The sequence below is a fragment of the Glycine max genome, chromosome 2 (genome assembly GCF_000004515.6).
Source record: "Glycine max cultivar Williams 82 chromosome 2, Glycine_max_v4.0, whole genome shotgun sequence".
NCBI classification, from domain to species: domain Eukaryota; kingdom Viridiplantae; phylum Streptophyta; class Magnoliopsida; order Fabales; family Fabaceae; genus Glycine; species Glycine max.
Window position 1 is genome coordinate 47655477 of NC_016089.4, and position 26038 is coordinate 47681514.

Consider the following 26038-nt stretch of genomic DNA (forward strand, 5'->3'; position numbering starts at 1 on the left):
TTCTTCTTTCATATTATACTTATACGAAAAAAAAATCTTTATCCTTCTTCTTCTTTATGTTTAATATTATATCATCATAAATTTATATAATTACTCATTATTTTTTAAAATTAATTATAATTTAATTTTAAAAAATATTTTATAATTCTATAAAATTATTTTTAGTGAATAAGGATGAGGACCAGACGAATTTATCTGATTCTAAATGAAGACGGGTGGATACAAAATTTTGTATCCCCAATAAAGATCCAAGCGGGAACAAGAGTGGGAATCGAACAAGCAACAATGTATTCATACTCACTTACCCCATTATTATATCTATTGACAATGATCACTTATACATTTTTTGTGTTAAATTATTTATAGATTTAGACAAGACTAAAATATCATTTACTCACTTAATTATTTTATTTTTTTAGTTTTAATTTTATTGAGTGAAAAGAAAAAGGGAAACAACTTACTCATCTCACGCTATCTATTGTCATGCATATTCACAATCATGACTTATATATTTTTTTGGTGTCAAATAATTATTAATTTAGATAATATTAAAATGTCTTTTAGTATTTTAATTATTTAATTTTAACTGAATTGAGTGAAGATGGAGACAAAAAATAACATCTTTATTTGCCTTATTCCATTGTTATATCTATTTACAATCATCACTTATACATTTTACTATTATAAAAAAATATTTTGATTCATTCACATCTTTATTAGATCAGTTTATCATATAACATTATTACGCATGAATAGTTCATCATGTCTGTTTTTGTTACTTGTAATGTAACATACTAAATTTGAACTTCATCTATAACTACTCTTATTTTGCGTAATATCATGTTTTTTTGAAATACAAATTTGCACCTACCAAAAATGTTATATTTTTACTGATCATATATAATTTACTAGCTAGTTCTTATAAAAAAAGGGGACAAGTGTGTCGATTGGTTGGCCAAGTTTGTGGCTAATGGTTCTAAGCAGCTTGCCCAATGCATGTCTTATATTATTCTTGTTGCTGCTCTTGGAACTATTTATTCTAGGGGTAATTAGTTTGTTTTTTTTTCTGTATTCCTTCTTTATATGGGATAGTCTGGTTGGTTCACTGGCATCATGAACATTGCTATGATACCAGCAATATCCTGTAACATTATGCAAATATAAAGCACTTATCCTGCTAAGCCGTCCCTCCATAACCAACCACAAAAGTATACAACGGCTGAAGCTGCAGTTGCTAACCATAGTGGTCGCTGGACCAACACAAAATGAAACTGTTACGTGCTTCACCCATTAAAACATTATTATACCACTACCTATCACCTATCCGCCAAATAGCAGCCACAATATCAATCTCTTCATTGCAAGTCTATCTAATTATGGTCCACGTAAACTCGGAACTTAAAATCTGTCGTGAGAAACGCAAAATTTGCATAGAGAAAAACAGAATTTAAGCCCCCGTTGCACATAAACAAAAAAACGGGGTAATTGTTTAACTATATGAACCAAATAGCTACAAGAAAGCGTTTCAATCTCTGCAGATTGTTGTCGATCAAAAAGTGTTCAGAAATATATCTTTGGGCCTTAAATCCCTTTTCTTCAAAGGATTGTGGTTGAACAATTAAACATGACAAGTACTATATAGCACCCTCGACAAGTCCTTCCACTACTAGTTTCGGAGGTCAAGTGTAGGAAGAAACCTAAAATTTCCAAATCAATGTAACACCTCGTCCAAGATCAACCAGCCCAAATTTATTTCCCCAAATTTATTGAAGTTCCAACCAAAATGTAACAAGACAAAGTTAAGTATTCTTTTGGAATATTATCAGTAATCTTCTAGATCACCATATCCTCAAGTCAATATATAATACCTTGATGTTTGAGAGTCAGGTTTGCAGTTCCCGCATGTGCCAACTGCCTTCTCAAGCTGTGTGACCAGTATCAGTAGGATCTTCATTATAACATCCAGATTGTTAAACAGTCATCCAAAAAATTAGTCCTTATGAGAAAATTATGCATTTTAAGTCTCACGCAAATAAAAACATGAAGAAAACATTAGACTTTCTTTATATTTCAGCTTTTACCCAGATTGGTATTTTGCCTTCATAAGCCCTTTAAAAATATAACTGTCTTCAACAAGATTTTCAAAAACATTTTTGGCAAAGAAACTTATTTTGGTATGTTAAGTTTTATAAAATACTTCTCTTCTTTTGCAGCATTGCCAGATATTTACTTTCACCTAAGACAGCAATATCAAATTGGACCCTTCTCCAAGAAAGATTGTACGTGCAAAAAATTGAAATCCCAAGTGAAATCCAGAAGCCCAACTTGTCAAGATTATAATTAGAATATATTCAGAAATGAGTTAAAAGCTTCTGAAAGTGAAAAGTAGGCAAGTTTCCCAACTTAACTTTCCCAGACAATCTATAACAAAAGAAAAGATCATACCCATGCATAACTGCAAAGATGATAACACCATCACACCCATCTGATCTTCTCTCTGACATTCACTCCAAACCAGGGTACACTTGTATTAGTGAGAGCCAACCCTCCCACCAAGTGTGGCCATTTCTTGCCTTAGAAGTGAATGGAAAGAGCCAAGCTCCATTAGTGGATGCAGATGACAGAGTTATGAACATATTCAAGCTTGTTTGGTAGCAAAGACCTACGTGTTTGGCAAGCCAACCTCTCAAGCAAATATAATATTGTATGGCATGTCTAGATCAGTTGCCAAACAAAGTTAAACATAACATCTCTACTAATAAAAAAAACATGTAGAAACTAGGAAAACCAGCTAACGTAAACCCAAAGAACTGATGACTTATTTTCAGAATGGAGTAAAAAGATGACGAAACTCTGAAGGATAACAATTCATTTCAACTGTTCAATCTTTCATTGAGGAAGGAGAAAGAAAAATGATTTTCTCAAACAAGATCTTTGAATATAGAGGGGACAAACAAGTGAAAGGATGATGGAAACAAATTTTGACAAAAGATAAACCTTGTTTAATGTTGTTCCTCTTCATACTTACTTTCACTTTCAATCTCCAAGCAAAAAAATCAATGGAAGGAAAAAAAGTTCGCAAAAGGGATCTAGAAGAAATAAATAATATTCAAATGATACACGGAATTAATATGTAAATAATAGTCATTAACTGTAACCATAAAAAATGATTACAAAAGTGCCACCAAATCCCCAAAGTATAATCCCATTTTTGGATAAGAACATTATACTTCCGAAAAAGATGGTAGCAGTCCTCATAAACCAAAGCTGAATGCCAGACACACACATAAAACAAGCAACTTATACTCGAGTCAGTTATCTTTTGCGAAGCCAAGTGAAACAGAATTGGAAGTTCAGAAGAAGAAAAAATGGTCCACAACACACTTAAAAGTTATTATAATAAAGTTTTCTCTGCCCCAAAATTCACCCGTTCCTCAATATTCCTCCATAGAGGAATGAGGTATAACAAGATTTTAAAAACATGTCGGGGAAAATCTACTAAGATAAGAAGGAAAAAAAATACAAGTTTCAGAATCTGGTTCTTTAATAATCAAATAGACTAAAAGTACAAATTAAAAGATGCATTTGAATAGTGCCTGGTACTTCAGAAGAATCAGCGGAGTCCAAAACTAAATGATTGATGCATCTTATGAGGGTATCTGCACAGTGAATACATAGAGTAAAAAAACTAATTTCACAAAACCAAGTGCCTGTTGAAGAAACACATACAAATATGAACACTTAAAAGGCCGCCACATACCTCTGGTACTGCAAAATAGATTTTTCAAGAGTTATTATACTGTTCAGATTTGAACTACAATACCAGTCAAGGTAATTAATTGTTTATGCGATAAAAAAACAAATATGGACAGCAGATAGTAGAAGTGTTAAATGCAAGCCTCAGAATGTTCACACAAAGTCGATGAATAGATCAAGAAACTTGATGGAAATAGAATAAATAGTTGTCTTAGGAATTTTATGTTCCTTCTTTTATCAGAAACATAAAAGTAATTATTCAATGCCAAAATAAGTAAATAACATAGAACAGTTCATCGAAGGTGAGTAAGCAGACCTAGTATAAAACAGCATAGGCTGAACAGTTCATCGACAGATAAGACTGTAGCATCACTATCTTTATAAAAGGCAACAAATGTGAGAAACAGATTATCAAACTAGATATTAGCATTATAACGGCAAACAAAATACAAAAAACATAATTTCATCAGGTTCAATGAAACCGAACACAATTAGCATGCCACCTGTGCTCATCCATGAGTGAAAGAAGCCTGATTGAATCGAGCAAGATTTATTGGTTAACTAATTTTAATACTCATTTTAGTAAACACCAAAATCCTCAAATCATGTAATTCCTACTTTACCAACGAGGGGCATTAACTTTTAAAACTTTCACCATTTTACTTATAAATCATAAAGATAGGGCAGAATATGTATTAACAAAAATTCAGAATAAAAATTCATGAGCCACTCACCTAATGACCCATGTAAGGAGCACCAGCACCAGGATGAGGTCTCACACCACTGCTCTGTCCCATTTGAGGATTCTGGTATCCGGGTTGCATTGCTGGCTGGTTCCCATACCCCATAGCAGGTTGATTCGCATATGGAGCAGGCGGCCCCCCCTGGTTAACGGGGGCACCACCAAGCCCTCCAAGAAGATTCCCAAGCCCCAATCCAGCTCCCTGATTAATCAATGCAGTCAACGCCTGTCCAAGCACCGGATTCAACCCCTGGGCCGGCACACCAGGGTTGAAACCCCCCACAGCAGAGCCCGAGGGCGCCATCAAATGACCACTTCCATGTGATGGTCCACCACCACCGGAGGAATACTTGTTCTTCTCCTTCCTCTGATAATGAGGCTGATGGTGGTGATGGTGATGATGAGAATGAGAATGCTGTTGATGATGATACCCCTTGCTCCCCTTAGGACCATCAACAGCCTTCTGACAATACAAAGTATGCCCCTCATAGTTCTTATTGGGCTCTTCCAAAGCCTTCTTAGCACTCTCCACAGACTTATACACGAAAAGCGCAAAACCCTTAGGTTTCCCAGTGTTCTTATCCAAACCAAGAGGACCATCCTCAACCTCTCCAAACTGCTTGAAGAATTCAAGCAGCTTCTGAGGATCAATCTCAGCACTCACATTGCTCACAAAAATCTTCCTCTGGGTGTACTCAGACACCGGGGTCACGCTCGGCGGTGGAGCCGGAACGGGGCCAGCGGAGGCCAGCTGGCACGAGGTGGTGCGGTTTCCGATCTTCTTCTGAGGGTGTTTCAGCGCCTTTCGAGCATCGTCTCTGTGCTTGAAGAGGATAAAGGCGTAACCCTTTGATTTACCGGAGACCTTGTCGGTGACGGCCTTGCAGTCCTCGATCTCGCCGTATTTCCCGAACACGGAGGTTAGGGTTTCGGCGGTGGCATCCCAGCCGAGGCCGTGGACGAAGATTTTCCGGTGCGCGGGGTCCACGTCAGCAATCCGGCGCACGCTATCGACGAATTCGGGGAACATATCCACGGCCTGCGTGACGAGAGAGTGGAGCTGCTCCTTCGTGAACGGTTCCAGAAGCTTCTCCACGGGCTCTTCTTCTAGTGTGAGATCCTCCTCTTCCTCTTCTTCGTTGTTTCCTTCATTGCTACCGTTCGCTTCGGCTTGGTTTGCAGCTTCTAGGGTTTCTGGTCCCGGTTGCCCTTCTCGAGTTTCTGGTTCCTGCTCCTCTTGTTGTTCATCTTCTTCCTCTTCCTCTTCCTCTTCCTCTTGTTCGCTTTCGGCGTTTTGCGGTTCTTCTTCTTGTTCATGTTTTGGTTCGTCGATGGCCATGGTGTTGGAGTCTTCTAGGGTTGGTTCGGGGATGGGTTGCTGTTGGTCGAGTTCAACAGTCTCATGGTTCTGTTGCTGTGGCTCGACGGGTTTGGTGGGTTCTGGGTTGGAGGATCGAAGCTTTCGTTTCTTAGCCATGGGCATGGGGCCGAGGAGGTAGGGTTAGGGTTTCGGGAATTGGGGGTGGTTTGGTTTTTGGTTTGTTTTGTCTGAAGATATAAGAGAGCGATACGATACGATTGCGCTCTCACATTCCACTGCCGCTGTCCGGGTATTTATCAGTCGGTTTAAATGGGCCGGGCCGGTCCGGGCCGGATCTCTACTTGTGCAACATGTAAGGCTGATGCTAGGTGCACCCAGCATTTTTTAAAATTCCAGAAATGTCCCATGGTTTATCTTTTTCTTTAAAAAGGTTTGTGCACCGTCGTTGCCGCTGTGAATAATTTTTTTCACTCGTTTCAGTCTTCGGTGTGAGTTTTTCTTGCAATAGCTGAGCTTCAGTGAAGGTGAAGGGGCCGGTGTGCAGTGTTGCGATGGTTGGTTCGACGTTGGCAGCAAACGAGGTAAACATTGTTGGTGGGTGTGCGGGAGGGAGTGGTTCATGAATGGTACAGATCAAGTTGATCTGTAAGGAAGTTACGGATCAATTTCATCCGTATGTTAATATTATACTTATACGGATCAACTTGATCCGTAAGGCTTATACGGATTGAAAACATTTACTTAAGTTTAAATTTTTTTTAGTTATTACCTTAATTGTATTGTCATTTTAAATAATAGTTTAATTGTTTATACATGTTGATTTATGGTTTTTGCATTTTACTAATCATGAGTTATTGTGACTGACACTAAAAGATTAGGTTGTATTATATGTATAGTACGATTACTAATCATGAGTTATTATGTAGTATTTTGTATTATATGTATAGTGTGGTTAGGTGTTGTGTGTCTGTGTTGAAATTTATGATTTATTGTTAAGATGGACGAAGATCAATGGATGTATGACACTATAATGTCTAAAGAAGTTGATAAGGATGATCTAAATGAACAAGAATGTGGTGTGAATGAACCACAGGTTGATTGTCCCGATGCGTTCAATACTTCTCAAGTAATAATATTCATTATTGTGAGTGATTTAATAAAATGAATGTGTTGTAGAAAACTAAAATTGTTTGGATTGCATTGTAGTTGTTTGATAGTCGAGACGATGTTTTGCAGTGGGCTCGATCTGTTGCTCATGAAAACGAATTTGTGGCGGTCACTATAAGGTCTAACACAAACACTGGTAATAGAGGAAGGGTTTCGTTTATGTTAATTGGTTGTGAAAGGAGTGACAAGTATAGGTGTAGGAAAAAAGAATTTGTGAGAAGAGATACTAAGACTAGGAAATGTGGGTATCCCTTCAAGTTTTATGGCAAACCTGTGGTTGGAGGACAAGGTTGCATGATGAAGTTGATGTGTGACATTCATAATCATAAATTGACCAAGTCATTAGTTGGACATCCATATGTTGGGCGATTGACTAAAGCTGAAAAAACACTTATTGCTTATATGACCAAGTCAATGGTGAAACTAAAAAACATCATGCCAACTCTGAAGGAGCACAATGTCAATAGTTGTGCAACCATCAAACAAATATACAATGCAAAAAATGCATACCATTATTCCATTAGAGGAAGTGATACTAAAATGCAACATCTAATGAAACTTCTTGAACGAGATCAGTATATTTATTGATATAGACTAAAGGATGAAGACGTGGTTCGTGATATCTTTTGGTGTCACTTTAATGCAGTGAAGATAGTCACTGCATGTAATTTGGTATTTTTGATAGACACTACCTACAAAACAAACAGGTACAGACTACAGACTCCCACTGCTTGATTTTGTTGGGGTGACGCCAACAGGAATGACATTCTCTACTGCTTTTGCATATCTGGAGGGTGAACGTCTTAATAATGTGGTATGGGCTTTAGAACGATTCTGAGATATATTTTTAAGACATGATGCCCTCCCTTGAGTTATTGTGACTGACAGAGACCTAGCATTGATGAATTCAATGAAAACTGTATTTCCCAAGTGTACAAATTTGTTGTGTAGCTTTCACATAAACAAGAATGTCAGGGTCAAATGTAAATCATTAATTGGTCAAAAAATGTTTGGGAATATGTCATGGATGTTTGGAAAAGTCTAATTGATTGTCTTTCGGAACAGCAGTTCAATAAATGTCTGAAGAAGTTTGAAATGGCTTGTTCACATTGGCCAATGTTTGTTGACTATGTCAACGAAACATGGATAATCCCACACAAGGAAAAAATTGTTGCTGCCTGGACAAATAAGGTGATGCACTTAGGAAACACAACAACAAACATGTATGATGATGTTCAATTATTTCTATTAACGTTGATGAATTGATGAAATTTTATTGTTGTATATGTTTATTGTTATTTGTGTATTTGAAATGTAGGGTTGAATCTGCTCACTGGGCTTTAAAAAAAGTGTTATAGAATAGCCTTGAAGACTTATGCAATGTCTGGGATGCCATGAACAACATGATGACGCTGCAACACATTGAAATTAAAGCATCCATTGAAACAAGTACACATGTCGTTGGACATGTCTTTTAAAAAAAACTTTATACAAGAGGCTTCTTAGAATGGTTTCACGGTATGTTTTAAATTAGATTGCTGTTAAGTTTGAGCGTGTACATTATGCTGGCAAGAATCCTTCGACTTGTGGTTGTGTCATGAGAACCATGCACTATCTTCATTGTGCATGTGAGCTATCTAAATATATTATTGGTTGCATCCCACTAGATTCAATCCATATGTTCTGGAGGAGACTCAGTTTTTCACCAAGGATTATCTAAGCCTGAAGTAAGCATCAAGGAAAAGATGGAAACCATATCCAAAAGATTTGAAGAACTTGATGTTTGTGGTAAGTTTACTCTAAAGAATAAACTTCGGGAAATTGCATACCCTGATCAAACTTCGATGTGTCCTCCTCCAGCAAAGGTAAACACAAAAGGTGCACCGAAGAAACCGATGAATAGAAACCCAAGGTCAACAAAGCGTGATCCATCTTATTGGCAGTATGTAGATGTTTTTCATTATGTGCAAAATAATAATTCTTTAGTGAGGTGTAGTGCATCATCTTCTGACCAACCCAATTCAAGAAGGATAATGTTTATGTTGGATTAATTTCAGTCACTTATCCACGACTTTATTGATAATATTGTTGATGTCAAAGTTGATGGAAATTGTGGATATCGGTTAGTTGTCGGTTTATTAGGTATGGGTGAAAATTCTTGGTCGATGGTCCGTAACCATATGCTTAAAGAACTTGACAAATTCTCAAATGACTCAAATAATCACTTATGGACAAGAAAGACACATAATTTTAGAGTATACAATTAGTTTTTTTTTTCTTCATGCATATTTGAATATTTCATTCATTTCAATCAATTGATTTCTCATTTTTTTATGAATTTTCTTTCTCTCTTTCTCTCTTTTTGTGTCTCTTCCTCTCATTAATTAGATGAGACATTTAAAGTTTAGAAGAACATGTAATAAAGGAAAAAAAATATAATTATGTATGTAACTTGTGAATAGAATGATATTTCTTTATTTTTACTAAATTTGATCATGACATACTTGTCTATTAGTTGTTTTAATTCACATTAAAATTGTTTTTTTATCCTAAAATATCAACATCAAATTATGAAAAAATGACTTAATAAAATAAAAAGTTATGATGTTGCATTGCTACAAAATAAATTGTTATATTGTATACATTATATTATTTTCTTTCATGTCTTGATAATTTTTTCTTATATTTCAACATTTTATTTTTTAATGATATTTTATCATTTATTTATTAAAAATCTCGTTTTGTGTGATTTATAAAATAGTTTACCGATGAAATGAAATTTATACATTTTAACTTCAATATTGCATTCTGCAAGTGGGATGATTTTACTCTTCATAAAGTAAAAAAATGCAAACAAACATATGCACACTAAGCAAAAAAAGATTTAATAAAATAAATCGTTTAATTGATAGATCAAACGATAGTATAACTTTTTTTTTTCCCTCTATTATCTTAAAAAAAAAAAAAACTAATGTAAGTACCGGAAAGATTCAAATCACAATATTATATTTTTATGTAATGATATAAAATTACATTAATGTCCATGAAATAAATAAAAAATTTCCTCCATCAATTTTACTCGTACGTCGCACAAGTATTATCTTGTATCTATATAAAACAGTATTCTATTGTTTAGTAATTACATTCCATATTTATTTTTTAAAAATAATTTAATTAATATAGATTTTATATTTATTCTATTTCAAATAAATTCAATCAATTATCAATTATACATAAAAAACGTATAAATTAAAATTTCAGAATTTATATTTATTTTATTTTTTAAATTTTATATAATAGATATCATGATTAACTGAATTTTAAACAAATAGTAGTATGTCTTTTATCATTGAATTTTTTAAACAGACAGACACAACACCATGTGATGAATCATGAAAAATTAAAAAATATATGTGATGGGTGATAATGGGAGAGGAGTGTGTTGTGTCTGTTTTTGACAAACAGAAAAATAAAATAAAATGTGACAGTGGTTCCAATGCAGTAGCATATTATTAGTATTTTTTTAATTTTGTTTGTTTTACTTCTTTAAAATTTTACATTTTAATATACATGTGGATACTTGCAAAACTTACGATTTGAAAATATCTCCTTAATTGATACTCGTACAGATATGGGTAAACCAAACTACAACATTAACTACTACCTTCATTCGTTACCATCCTTACTCATACCATTTTTTAATTAGCATGAAATGTTGATTAGCGTCGTGGACGATTAATATTGGTTAAAGAAATTTAGTTAATCATTTTAGTATAACTTTTTTTATATTTCTATTTGTTATTGTCCTTTTTCATATCATTTTTAATTGATATAAAATACTTATTAATTTTATCAATGATTAATACTTATTAAAAAATTTAATTAATTATTTTTAATCGAATAAGACTTTGTTATACTTGAGCCTAACTTGATTTAAAAGTACATAACTTGAATATGACTTGTTTTTCTATCAAATGTCTTTTTTAAGAGTCTTGACCTAATCTTCATATAAGCTTGACTCTTGTAGATTGTTAAAAGGGTCCAAATTGTGATAATTTTTTTATTGAACATGATATTAATACAGAGTACTTTTCAGAATCATAAATACACATAAAATATGTATAAAACTATGATAGTTTAACACTGATATAGAGATAAAAATATGTAATTTATTTATATGATGTAAATATATTTTAAGGTTTAATATAAAATTTTATGATAACTTATTTAAAATATGATTTGTAATAAAATATTTAATTAAGACATAACTTTATTTTTCAATAACCTTAACTATAAGTTTTAGTTTGATTCTTTACATAGATCAATATCATTAACATTTTAAAAGATAAATAAATATAAGATTTTAATGTATAATAATAATAATAATAATAATAATAATATTATTATTATTATTATTATTATTATTATTATTATTATTGATGATAAAAAATTATTTGCGATTTTTTAAATAGGTTAATTTATTAAACCTAAAAATCTTTTTAAATAGCTTAAGACATAATTTGATTGTATTCGATAAACTTAACTGAAAAATAAACTTATTATAAATACAGTAATCTCTGGCTGAAAGTATCGGAATCGTCCCTCCTAATAATAAATCCTTCACATTGTAAGGATTTGGCATATGCTTTATTTAATCTTGCATACAATTACAACGCTTGTTTCTTAAGAAAAACAAGATTTAAAGTAATTAAAGATTAAAGACATCATTATCTTTCTTTGGTAAGTTGATTGATAAGTAATGCAGGTGCTCCTTAATCATTATATTTTGGATTGCTAGATCCTTTTGGGATGCCCGACAAAGCTTGTTCCCTTCCCGCTCGATAATACTTATTCATTTTGTTCATTTATTCACCCATAAATTAACACCTCACTTTTCAGTCTAAATTCAGGATACCTGTATAAATGAATTTAATATGCATGTACTATTGCTAGTCAACCATAAATATTTTTTTTCCAAGTAAAAGAAAAACAAATACTTTTTTAGTTCCCTATATTTTTTTATAAGATTATTAATGTAGTTAATATAAAAATTAATAAATTTATCCTATATAATACTAATTTATGATTAAATGCTAATGTTAAAAAATTATACTATCATTAACTTATTATATATATTGTTTATTTATATAAATATTTTAGAACATCTACTGTACAAAATTATTTAAATAAATTGTCTATCTTAATTTTATGGATCTTACCATTCGTATAAATTTAAATATTTTACATAAAAATTCACTTTAATATTAAAATAAATATTTAACTTAAATTTATGAATCATGTGATATTTAAAAGATATATAATTTATAGTAATATAAATATTATTAAACAACGATATTTATATTAACAACTAAATTTCATATCATCCCATGAAAAAAAATATTATTTAAAGTTAAACAACCATGTATAATGTAAGCACTTTTACTATAGAATAGAGATGCTCTTGGTGAGTGTAATGTTCTTGAACGTTATCTGTTATTAGGAGTGGGAATAGGTCAGATTGATCTACAGAGGTTTACGACCTGACTTACATAAGATCTGGTCTGAACTGACTTATTTAATTAAAAGGTTAAGTTTAGACTTTCTAAAAACCTATTAAATTAAATAGATTTATTAAAAAAAACCTTATAAACCTGATAGGCTGCCCTATATAAGATCTGGTCTCAACTGACTTATTTAATTAAAAGGTTAAGTTTAGACTTTCTAAAAACCTATTAAATTAAATAGAGTAAACTTAGACTTATTAAAAAAAACCTTATAAATCTGATAGGCTGGTCTATATATATATATATATATTATTTCTTGGGTACTAATATATAATATTATTTTTTGGATACAACTAATTTTTTTTTTGAAACTGTCAGACTTTGATTATTTTATTCCTGTAATCAAGGACTTTAATTACAATTTAAGTGAGAGTATGTGTCCTTTTATATTTCTCATTATTTTGATGATTTCCTTTTTCTTTAACTTTCCTATTACGTTCTTACTCCATAAAATATTAAATATTTATTGTGAAGAAGACTCTTAAGAAGGTTATCAGCCAGATTAGACTTTTAACAAGGTCAGCCTGAATAGGTCAAACTCAAATCTCAAAAACTAGACTCAGATCTTTCAAAACCTGATTTTACATGTCTTATTCCCACATACCAAGCAAGTATCAATAATCGGATGCAAAATAGCCTTTTTCCAAAAGAGATACTCTGCTTCTCTTTGATAAGATTATCCATACGAGTACTAATTTATAAAGTGGAGTTTGGTAATTGGGGAACATTGCTTTTCCTTTTTTCATTTTAATTTTTTCACAATGAGAGAGAATCTTATCCGAATCCCTTCTACGTCACGTGACAATCATAGCCCTTTAGACAAAACCAAACCAGAGGCCCCCTTACACGTGTGTCCTCCTTGCCACGTACGCTACCCCACGCGCCCACTGCTGCGGCTCTTCTTCTCTTGCTCTTGCACCAAAAAAATATCAATTTTTTAAAATTGCAAAAACATTCTTTTTGCTATTTTTATCACTACATAAAATTTCATATCAATCTCCATTAGTAATTTAAACGTGAGTCAGCAAGTGTAATAATCCACGTAAAAATATATCCACTGATAAAAATATTAAATTATCTTTAAAGTTTTCTTCCTTAAAAAATAACAAATATATTTTGGAATTTTTTACCAATAAATATATTTACGATTAGTTAGCTTGGCGTGAATATGCGATTAAAAAGTTCGAGAATGAAAATTGCGTGTGGAAAGATAATATTTTAACTCATATTGTTGAATACACTACCAAGTACCAAGCAACGAAAGGAATCATTAAGAGCATGTTGTAATGTTTTTTTAAGGGCATGCTGTATTGTTTATGCGAATTGATTAAAAATAAATTGTGTTATTTAACAAAAAATATAGTTGGAATATTTGACCTATTTTTTGTTACTTCAATATTTTTATCAATAAAAAAGTATTTTTCAAGCCATGAATCAACAGAAAAAAAATTAAAGACTGATTTTAACAATCTTAACATACATTTAAGTGGTTTTTGTGTAAAATTCTTAAATTTATATAACATTATAGAATCACAAATTTAAGATAAGCAATCATGTATTTCTACTGGCATTTTTAATTTGTAATAAAAATATTGGCTAATCATAAAAAAATAAAGAATATAGGCTCTAGTAGTTTCGTTTTATACTATTTTAATAAAATAAAAATATGTTGTTTACACAAGACACACAAGTATTTTACTTTATTGGATTTAACGATGGTCTTGTGTAAAATATTTTTTAATTATTTTAATATAACTACATTTTTAAATTTTTTTATAGAAATATAATAACTTCTTATTTTTCATTGGAAAAAAAAAAAAAGAGAGAGAGAGAGAAAGGGACAGGTAAAGATGCGTATAAAAAGGGTAAATGTTTTTTCTTTAATGTAAAAGGAGAGGTCGATGTCAAAATAAAAAACAAAAAATTGAGAATATAAAGCAATGGACTCATTCTCTTTTACTGTTGCGCGTGTTCTTAATCATGCACACCTTCGTGTTCCAATCGATCATTTAAAATGCAGACCAAATAGGTTAAGATGTCTTTGAAATCTGTCTTCATCCCACTGAATCTGATGCTTGTGATTAAAATGAATGTGGAAACTTTTTTTATAGGGCATATGTGTATCTAATAAAGCCATTTGGTATGGAGTCAATTTTAGCATAAGGGTCTCTCTCATTGCCAAACCAAAATTGTCCAAATATGTGATGGGGATCAATTTGGAATCATCTCTGATCACTTGTTCATTTAATGAATCTGCAGGCTCTTCATCTTGGAGTCTTTTGGAATTTTTTTTTTGATCATAGTATCTCTTAACATATTGAATCAAAAACTAATTTGATTTGTAATTTATAATTATTGTTAATCTAAAAAAATTTAACACATTTTAAAAATCGAATACATTCTTCTATTAAATATATCAGTTTTATTAATGTGAATGTATTGAGATTTTATATCACTATACTTTGTCTAGGTTGAAAAGCTCGAGTCTTTCCTAGTTTAAAAAATTGGAAATAAGACAAGGAATTAAAGAATAAGAAGGGAGTATAAAAATGAGGTACAAAATTAAACATTCTCACTTCTATTTGTATGAACTAGGGGAAGAAAAAAATAAATAGTTAAATTCAAATAATTAACTATATTGTGAATTTATTACTTTAGTCTTCCATTTTTAATTATCATGAATAATTTATTATTTTGTGTACCACAATTTAATTAACATAATTATTAAAAAAATCATATTTGGTGTGATTAAGTGCATGTTTGGAAAAAGAAATATATAACGTGGATCATCTTTCTCTTTCTACGTCTAATTGAAGCAATAAGAAACCGTTTATGCATTGTTGAGGCATTTAGACGTGGTTTTTAGGGCAATTCCAATGATAATTATTTGCTCTCTTGACAACAATAATATATTAGCAACCCAAAATTAAAATTTGCACTGTGGGATTTGTAGAGCTTGTTTTGGTTTTCTTCTTAATTGTTAAATTCCTCGTCTAGGCATGTCATCGAGTAACTTTATTCTTCCGTGCTTATAGTATCACGATAAAAATATAATTTGTGTTTATATTACTTAAAATAGAATAACTAACGTGGTATTATACAGTTAATAGATAAATAATTCTCGGAAAATACAATTGATAGATAGTTAACTTAATTAATTATAATGATTATTTATAACCACAAGTGTCAATTTTTCTTTTGTTAAAAGACATCAAGTCAAATACACTGGTCTTCGTTTTTTTTTTGTAATACTTGAGTAGAGTTTTTAGTTAATCATGGTATACGAATTAAGATGTTTTTCTTATCTGACACAACCCCTCCGTTTTGTTTGTAGGATTTAACAGGAATAAATTAGGCTTACCTTCTTATGGGTTTCCTTTTCTTATCTCTCTCCATGGATTTTTATGTTATGTTACATACAACTAACTCAATTAGTTAAAAATTGAAAAGTTAAAAATTGATAGTTGACAACTAATTTATTAAATTATAAGTTCAATAAAAAAATATTGAAATAACTAAAAAATGTAAAATGATTAAAAACCAATAAAATTATTATTTATTTAAAATGGATAAAAAGAAATTCTGATAAATATATTAAGAATAAAAAATGAAGAAAATATAAAATTTAGAAGTTAGTGTTTCAAAAAACATTATTTCAATTAGATTTAAAAAACAATAAAAGTTATTAAAAATACTTGTTTATCAAACTCTCAAATGAGTTTTTTAACTAATAAAAAAACTAAAAGAAACAATTTTTTTTTACACAAATACTTATAATAAAAGGTAAAACCAGTTAGACCCGAATCCATTTTTATGCCTATACTTTTATCTTTTACGCACAACGAAATCAAAAGCCAACAAAGCAAATTATATTACAAGCCTTCTTTACTATTTTAGAAACAAACTAAAAATTGCAAGATGCATAGACTAAACATTGTGTAGAAGGAACAAAATTAATACATTCAAAAGGGAATAATACTTATAACATTGCATGACCACTGCTTTCACGAGAACAAAGGGAAAAAACAAAAAAAAAAAAAAGGCACACCTAAAACCACTATCAAGCACGCCGAGAAAAACACATCTCTTGGATAGATGATGAACTCTTGAACGTGAGAGGTGCAATAGCAATGTGAAGATGATACTCTTATGAAAATCTTTCACAATTCTCCAAAAGAATCAATTTAAATTCTCTAACTGCTTATGCTAGACCAACATATTTTCTCGGTAAAAACTTATGCTACGAAAAAAAGTTGTGATAAGAAATACTAAATTTTTCGTGCTCTACGATTAAGATATCTTCTTTGGATAATTTATTCAAGCTAAGGATAGCTATAATATCTTTAAATTCTTTGTAACGTAGTAAAGTTTTTTTAACTCTTTGCCCAGTCTCATATTATTTTTGACCAATGACTTGAGGTTGGAGCATAATTGAGATTGAATCTACTGCTAGATAAATACTAGGTTGTGGCTTGCCTGCCTGCGGATTCAATAATAGTTTGAAAGGTTTATCTATATCAGAAATTCTCATATTTATGCTTATTTTCAATTCCCGCATTTCGTCACTTACTACTCCCTTCCTCACCTCTAAGTGTCTAGGTATCCACCTTAAGCCTTTCTTCATAGATGGTTCCTTTCTTTAGCCAAAGTTGAGTAATTTCTTGCAACCAACTTATCTCTACTATCCCACTATTTTTCTCCACTTGATGATGTTAGTAGGATGACTGATTCTTTCATATCTTATCCAAGAAATCAAATTAATATTTAAATAATTTATGGCGATAAAACATTCAAAAAAATACATTTTTTTTGTCATTTTATGGATGATTTTCTCATACTTTCTAATCAAATAAGGGAAAAATAAAACAACAATGAATTATGATATTTATGAGTGTGCTTAAAAACATAAAAAAGAAAAAAAAAACTAAATTTACTAGTCACGTGAAAAATTATCTAAAAGAATTATCACTTAATATTAAGAAAAATATGCTTTATTTTTATAGAAATCAAATTAATAAAAAAAATATGAAACACATCTTACAAAGCATATTTTACTCATATTTTAATCATTACAGTCAGAATATTTTAAATCTCCTCCTCAAATCTCCCAATATTGGAGGAGAGAAAATTTGATGAGGATAGATTTTACTTCATTCTTTTCTCTTCTTCTTTTAAAAATTAAATTAAACAACATTTTTTTTAAAATTATTCTTCTTCTCTATTCCCTCCTCTCCTCTCCATTTCACTCCACTGAAAATTAAATCAAACAACAGAAATAAAAATAAAAATAAAACATCCTTCGATCTTCTCCCATTTTCTCCTCTCCTTTTTATATCACTCTAGTCAAACGCTACCTAAGACCAGAGGAAGCAATATTCCTTCACATGAGAGAGATATTGAATGCACATCTTTGTTCGAGCAAATCTTCGTTCTGCGATTTAAATTTCACATTGTAAGCTATTTCTGCATGCAAATCTGACATTTTGTCGGCTAACCATTTTAAAAAATGATAATAGAGCAGAACTGCAATTAAAAGAAACCCCACTTGTGATTCTAACAATTGATATATAATGTTATCTAGTTGATCAAACTTATTATAAACAATGGCTCCAGTTTACTTTCTTTTTATTAAAAAAAGCAGCCACTCAAGTATATAACGGAACAATGCTGCTTAACCACAGTTGAATTCTTTGGTAAGTTTTGTTTTGATGAGCATAAGGTACAGGAGAAATATTTATTCTCTTGAAAATTAAAAGTTAGAAATGTTTGTTTTTAATATTTGGCTTATTTTCCCCTCAATTTTTTTGGCTTATTTTCCTTTAAAAATAGCATTGACAACAAAATATTTTCATAAATATTTTCTAGTTGTTTTAAACAAAATTATTATCACGAGAGGTGAAATACTGAGTTTATTTATTATTTTACCGTAATAAAAATATCACATTCCTCTTATTGAATCATTTGTCGTAATAAACAGTTAAAGTTTTTGATAACTAATATATTATTCTTTGATTCTAAAAAAATTATATCAATATTCTCAAGAATTTTTATGATCAGCCAAATAAATTTTAGTCAAAAAAATAATTTTTGTTGTATTTTTTAAAACTTAAAATAAGCATCACATCCTCAGAAATAAATTTCTAAACTTTTTTAAGCTCACTTGAACAATTTATATTATTATTTTCGCTGTATTTGAATATTCAAACTTGCGAATTTTGTTACGGGCGATTAAATTATTTACGGTATGGATTTTGAATTTTCGACTCACTAATTATATTTTTAAGTAAATAGGTTATAGAGTGACAATTTAAAATGTTTTTACATGATCATTTAATTACAAATTACAAACAGTCATATATTTGCAAAATTACAAATTGCTCATATTTATTTACTAAATATTTACAAATTTATTATAGAACTTATATCTAGTTATAAAAATACAAATAATCACAAATATTTTTTAACAAATATTTGAGTATTAGGCTGTGCAAATGTATTCTTAGTGTGTTTTTTTATCGAATATTTCATCCATATTATTTCACTCGCGACTAGATTGACCCCGGCATGACATCCGCGCGGGGTCGGGGTGGGGCATACTTTCCCGCTTTCGCCGTTCCTTGTTTTCCCGTCCGCGTTTCCGCTTCCCATGGTGGGGGTATTTTTTGTCCCCTCCCCGACTCCCTGCAAGGACCTGCGGGATCCCGCTTTACATTAAAAAATGTCAAAAATTATAATTTTTTTTTATTTATTTTATCTCAATTTTTCAACAATAATAAATTTAAGATTTAATTATAAGTTTAAAACATGACTAAAAAAACCAAAATAAATCAATAATAATAGTAATAAAATCACACAAGCATAAAAAGCATCCAAAAAATATCAAAGTACACCTTAATGTTACACTATTATACAATAAAACTAGCATAACATTACAAGTCTTCATAAAATAAATTAACATCATCATACTTCCATCTAAGTGCAATGAAACATCTTCAACATCAAACCTACACAAAGAAACATGTAAATATGTGTTTAGAAAATATGCGTCATTAGCAACTTGATGTGTTTCTAATGGAACAATACTATTAACGGATGAATCAATAGATGTATTCATTTTCTGTACAACAAACAAGTAACAAAATTTACAAATATGAGTCATCTAAATTTTTAAATGCACAAATCTGACTTTTATTACTAGATTACAAATTTTAAACTCAATGAATCAGTCAAACCAAAACATAAATAAATAAATAAATAAAACAGAGGAAGAATATACAACAAAGGAAGAATAATTCGAAGTTGCGAAACCCAAAAATGCACGATGCGACTCGAATTTAGTCTGAAGACAGTGTGAAACGATGAAACAAATGGTCTAGAAGTGAAGAAGGAACAAAGGTGAACCAGTGAAAAAGGGACAAAGGTGAAGAAGAAATAGTCAAGGAAATAAGTCTGAATGTTTGATGTGACGTGTTAGGATTTATGTAATGTGTGTATCTTTATGACTTTTGAGATATTACTTATATATATGATAATTTTATTTTGTATTTTTTTACTAGTAAAATAACATATTAATCTTTATATTTCTGCTATACATATTATAAGTTATTAGGGTATATAAGTAAAATTCTATATACGTGGAGATACGAGAATCCTGCGGGGCAAGGAGCATAGTTCCCGTCCCCAAATTAGTTGCGGTGTTTTTCATCCCATCCCCGTCCTTGTGGGGAATTTTTTTTTTGATCCAAGATTCTCGAGTTGCGAGAAAAATTATCATGCCTAATTGATCATAATGGTAATTTATTTTTAATGGTATATATGCAAAGGGTTATGTTATTATTTATTATATGATTACCTATAAATATGATATTTAATATTTAATATTTCATTATATTTGTTGAGTATATTATCATTTATTTAGTACTTCTTCTAAAAACTAAAACAAGGATTAAAACTGAAAACTAATTTAATTGAATCGATTTTGGATTGAATTGAATATAAAGGAAATTAAAATTATTATATTATAAAATTATTTTCATCAAAATAGCGATTGAGTTCAACCTTGGAACCCCTTTGATTTATATAAATAGTATAATTATATAATAAAAAGAAATCAAAATTGAAAATAAAGCAGGTAAAAATGAGGTAAGAAACAAGATAAGCGCGATTTCCGTACTTCCGTTGCAGATAGAGCGTGGACAAAAACACGACGAGGGAGAGTGGAAAACAAACAAATTACTAATCAAAAGGTTTATCTTTTAATTAATTTCTCGCTCTCCAAAGTCCAAACAGAACATAGCGTCAGATCAGAATCAGACAAGAGAAGTTGATAAGAACAAACAAAACAACAACCAAACCGTTTATTTTTTCTTTTTTCTTCTCTCAACACTCTCACTTCCTATCTAATTTTTTTCGTTCCGTCGTTTCATCCTCGCGAGCGTGCATTTGCATTGCATTGCTCTCTCTCTCACAAAACGACGACGACGACGTCGCCACCGCGCACCGTTTTGGTTTTCCTTTCTCTTCCGTCGTTTGCTTCCGCAAATAGCCTTTCGCATGGGAAACGCTAACGGCAGAGAAGACGGATCCATTCCCCCCGCCGCCGCCGATCCCTCCGCCGCCGCACGTGGAACTCACGCGCCGCCGGTCTCTCTCCCTCCGGTTCGCGCCTTCTCCTCCGATTCAATGGCCAATAGCCCGCCGCACAGCCCTCGCCGCTCCAGATCGCCGATCCTCTTCGGTCCTCAGGTTCTCTCACTTACGCTTCGATTTTTCTGCATTTTATCGTCTTCACGCTTATTCGTTGCTGCTGAATTTAATTTTACTAGCTAGGGTGGAATTTCGGTTTTGTCCGGTCAACGAGGTTATTCGTCGATTTTGCTTTCCGTGTTCGGTTGGTGAGTTTCGTGCTAGCTAATGTCTGGTGCATGAGAGACAGAGAGCGAGAGATTAGGAGGCAGTGTAGGTAGGGTTACTTTTTTTTGTTGAAACCGTGGGTTATTTACTGAGTTTTTTTTTTTATTGCCGTTGAAGTTGAAACGAAACGTGTTGTTGAACGGATCTGGTAATTTTGTTGTTGATGGATTGGTTCTTTCCTGCATGGATCGTCATGAACGTGGTTCAGATGTTTGGATATGCGTTGTGGATGTAAAAATTTACGTCAAATTGTAGAATAACGTGGAAGCTACAATTCACAGATTCTTGACTGACGCAGGAATATGCTTCCAAACACACACGCGTTAAGCATGACAGTGACCAACAGGGATGTGCCTTTTTGAATTTTGAAAACTTGTTTGGGGGAAGGCATGGAGGGCAGAATGGATGGTGTGGATCTCGAAGATTATGAACTGCTTATTCTTTTTGAAACTGTTATTTTTATGTACTTATATCCGTCTGTTTAGGAGAGTTTCCTCACCTTTTTGTAGATTCTGTGCAATGCTTCAATCTCATTTTTTTTGCAGTGAGAGTTTGAAAACATTTTACTAGAGTTATACTCATGTGAGTCTTAGCTTCACAGCTCACACAACTGCTACACACGATTCCATCTAAGTTTAAGCTGTCCCACATAATTCTTTTTCTGGTTAAACTCGCATAATGTGGATGGTTGTGGCCGGATAGTTACACAATTTGGAAATACACATTTGTAGTTATAGAGTGCTGGGCTTAACCGATTAATTTTGTCTGATTTGGAAATTGCATGCAATATTGTCCTCTGGATTGAGCATGTGAAATGTGCTGTTTGGAACGTGACTGATTTATATCACTTATATCAAGGAATCAGTTTTATTGGTTTAACAGTATAAGTTTGTTTTGTCAATTTTGTTGATGCCTGTCCTTCGTTACTCGCATTCCTTGACATTTCTCCATTTGAGAAACAACAGTGAGATATTGCAGTATGGATAGATGATACCGCCTGCTAATAGTGATGCAATAATTTTGGATATTATTATTAATGCATCACTATGTAACTTGAAGGAATTTTACAGACAAGATATTTTGTGGTTATATTCTAATAGCAGTTGAGGATGTACTTTCAAAAGTGCTACACAAGACTATAAGCATGACATACGATATAAGTCAATATTTTTCTGTGCCTCTATTCCCTCCTGCCCAATGTTATATTGATCCCATGAATTTGGTAAATATTTGCCTAATGTCTCTTTTATGTCTATCAATGTTCTGAATGTCCTTTTTTTTGTCGTTGATTTGTGGAGAACCTGGAGAAAAATTTCTATTCTGTAGGCATCTCTCTCTCTCTCTCTCTTGTGTAGAGTCTCTTTTAAGTTTATTATGTATGAATTACTGTTCAATAGCTATTTGGTGGCACCTTTGCACCATAGCTATTTTGCCCTTTCTAACAACTCTAATGAAACTTTGATTATATTTTTCTATAAATCAGGAAAATTAGAGGCCATGCCCCTTTTAGTAACTCATAGTTATTGTTACTAATAAACATAGTAGCCAATTGTGCCCCATAGCACCTTCATAAGGGCATTGTGGAGCATCATGGCTTTTGGCTGCTCTGTCTCTCTGTGGGACCCCGTTGTGTTGCAACTCACTTTTGTGTCTGGACTCTGGAGCGGCATGAATTGCGGCCATTTATGGTCATAACCACTATTACATCAGGAGACTAAAACCCGTTCTTTTTTTCCTCAAACGACATCGTTTGGTGTTTTTTTTTTTTTTTTGGGGGGGGGGGGGGAGATCTTGGGATTTCAATTTTCACCCTCCTTTTATTTTCATCAGACCTTATTCTCCCTGTTACAAAAAAAACCCTATTTTCCCACTCACTTCTCTCTTTGACGCAAACCATCTGACCCAGAGCTGTCAGGTGTGTTTCTAGCCAACTTATGATATTCCTGTGGAGTTTCCTGCCAATCCACATTCTGGAACGCTGGCACACCCTTCTGTGGTCTCTGTTTACATCCTCTGCGTTCTGTTCTGTTCATGTCAAAGAGGGGTCTATGTTTTGTTTTATACTTGTATATTCATTCCTTCACTGTTATGTTCAGATAGGTAACCTTATGTTGCCTTTTCTTGCTGTATTTTCTTTTTTCTTTTGTACCAGTCTCTTGTTGTTAGTAACTTCTGTGGTATGGATATGCAACAGTGGTCATTCCACTTTCTGCTATCTTGTTATAGTGGTTTTGTGGTATGCCGCTCCACTCCTCTATCTGGGACTGGTGACTGACTAGGCTAATAAATATGTTAGAGCTGTTCTCAAGGTTGTAAATGAAGGGCTAGTGACATACATGTGCATTAATAATCAAAACAACCTCCCTCCACTTTCTTTTTTTCCTTTTTGTGACAAAATAAATACCAAACCTTAATAACATGGTTGCTAGATAATTTGTTTGATATTAATATTTAATAGAGTTTGATCCGGGAATGCATTGTGTGAAAAAGCATGATATACTTGTTGATGGATCAACTTAAGTTGCCTGATTATACTTATACTTTCTATTGTAAATTTTCTTTACCTTGAGTGGTTTTTGCTAATGAATTGAAGAGGTCGACACTTGACAGAAATATATAGTTTTGCGAATTAAAATTTCTCTTTCTGAAAAGTATAGTTTTTTGGTTATTATAACTTGTGCACTCTGTTCTTGTTGACTTAGCTGTCTCCCATGGAAATGGTAAATACATTCTGAAACATCTTTTTTATGATTTGGAATAAATATGAAGCTTTCTTTCTTTATTTGTGTGTGTGTGTGGCTCACTGAAATTTCAATTTCTTTCTAGTTAGGATTTTTTTTCTTCTGGGTTAGGAAACATGTAAATCTCACCAGTGGCAATTTGGCATTACTTAAAAATAAATATAGAATTTCCTTGTGTTTTTCAGGTTCCTCTAGCTCCATTACAACGAGGTAATGGCCCTCCTTTTCTCAATCAAATGTGGCAGAATGAGTCTCATGGTATTGTTAATCACCCTCCTGAGCAAGGGATCCCTGTCATGATTACATGGAACTATGGTGGTAACAATGTGGCTGTGGAGGGATCTTGGGATAACTGGACATCTAGGTGAGATTCAACGACTCCCTTTTTTGGTAACAATAGTGCTGGATTGTATTTTTTGACATAAAAAGTTATCATAACTGCAAATAGTCTACAATAGTAAAATGAGATTAGTACCAGTAAATTTTATTACATGCAGGAAGGCATTACAGCGAGCTGGCAAGGATCACTCATTCCTTATAGTCCTTCCACCAGGTATATATCATTACAGGTTCATTGCTGATGGTGAAGAGAGATTTATCCCAGAGCTACCTAATGTAGCTGATGAGATGGGGCATGTCTGCAATCTTCTTGATGTTAATGTATGCATCATCCTATTTGTTTCTTTCTCTTTATGAAAACAACATCATTTTGTGAGCATATTTCCATCATGAAGTTTGTTCTGCTGTGTATTTAATCATCCCATTTAGTGATTGATAAACCTTCCATTTAATGATTTGAATGTTATTGTGTTCTGCAGGATTATGTGCCAGAAAACCCCGATGGTGTGTCTGAGTTTGAAGCACCACCCTCCCCCGAATCCAGTTATGGCCAAGCATTTCCAGCTGAAGAAGACTTTGCAAAAGAGCCAATGGCTGTTCCTTCGCAACTGCATCTTACTGTCCTAGGTATGGAAAACTCTGACATAGGTTCCTCTTCAAAGCCCCAACATGTTGTGCTAAATCATGTCTTCATAGAGAAAAATTTGGCCTCAAAGTCTGTTGTTGCCCTGGGACTCACTCACAGGTTCCAGTCCAAATATGTGACAGTTGTCCTTTACAAACCGCTCAAGAGGTGAAATATATAACGCTTGTCAATTATATAAACCTTTTTTTCTTTTTTTTGGTAGCCTCAGTCTGTAAAGATGAAAATTTAAATAATACTCCTCAACGGGTGGTATATGAAGGTCTTGTGTCTATATATGCTTGAGGCTTCTGTTCGAATTGGTAAATTAAACTTTTTGTTTTTCAATTACTTTTTGTTTCTTTTCCTTCTTGAATTTTTGAAATATATCAATAGGGTGCCTTAAAATATGATTTTGGTAAGGGGGTGCTGGTCATAACTATGTTTTTTGGATTATAATATCTAATTATTGTACACATTAGCTTAAAATAATGGTACCTTTGGATGGAAAGAAAGAAAATACAGAGAAAAATAACATGGATACTAATATATTTTCTCTCGGTGGAAGAAAAAAGTGAGAAAGAGAAGGAATTTTTTTTACTTAGAAAAAAATTTGGCTTGCTTATTTTATGTTTTTGAAAACTGTTTTCTATTCTTAAATAAAAATATTTTTTATGAGAATAGTTTTTTTTTTCAAATATATTTTCAAAATTAATGTTTTTAATTTTTAAAGCCAAAAACTTGGATCAATTTCAAAACTTGTTATCTTTGTATTTTTATCTTCTTTTCTGACTTTTAATCTTTAAAAAAGAATTTTGATTTTTTTTAAATAATCAAACACATTTTTTTTTTCAATTCAAATTTAAAATTTTT

General features: G+C 32.0%; 2 protein-coding genes across 4 annotated transcripts; one reads left to right on the top strand and one right to left on the bottom strand.

The window, feature by feature from the left end:
• Window positions 1-1446: 1446 nt before the first annotated feature.
• LOC100792637 (UBP1-associated protein 2B) lies at window positions 1447-6085 on the bottom strand. Of its 3 annotated transcripts, XM_006575548.4 has the most exons (3): window positions 4491-6085; window positions 3761-3768; window positions 3370-3659 (listed from the first exon to the last, which is right to left on the bottom strand). In XM_006575548.4, the coding sequence occupies exon 1, from the start codon at window positions 5979-5981 to the stop codon at window positions 4491-4493; it is 1491 nt and encodes a 496-aa protein (XP_006575611.1). In that variant the 5' UTR covers window positions 5982-6085; the 3' UTR covers window positions 3370-3659; window positions 3761-3768. The 3 variants fall into 3 exon arrangements, with proteins under 3 accessions (XP_040865228.1, XP_006575611.1, XP_025982396.1); XM_041009294.1 differs by lacking the exons at window positions 3370-3659; window positions 3761-3768 and adding an exon at window positions 1447-1948; XM_026126611.2 differs by lacking the exon at window positions 3761-3768.
• Window positions 6086-20780: 14695 nt separating this feature from the next.
• LOC100793165 (SNF1-related protein kinase regulatory subunit beta-1) lies at window positions 20781-25441 on the top strand. The gene is made up of 4 exons (XM_003519443.4): window positions 20781-21295; window positions 24390-24568; window positions 24702-24864; window positions 25023-25441. The coding sequence occupies exons 1-4, from the start codon at window positions 21104-21106 to the stop codon at window positions 25338-25340; spliced, it is 852 nt and encodes a 283-aa protein (XP_003519491.1). The 5' UTR covers window positions 20781-21103; the 3' UTR covers window positions 25341-25441.
• Window positions 25442-26038: the final 597 nt, after the last annotated feature.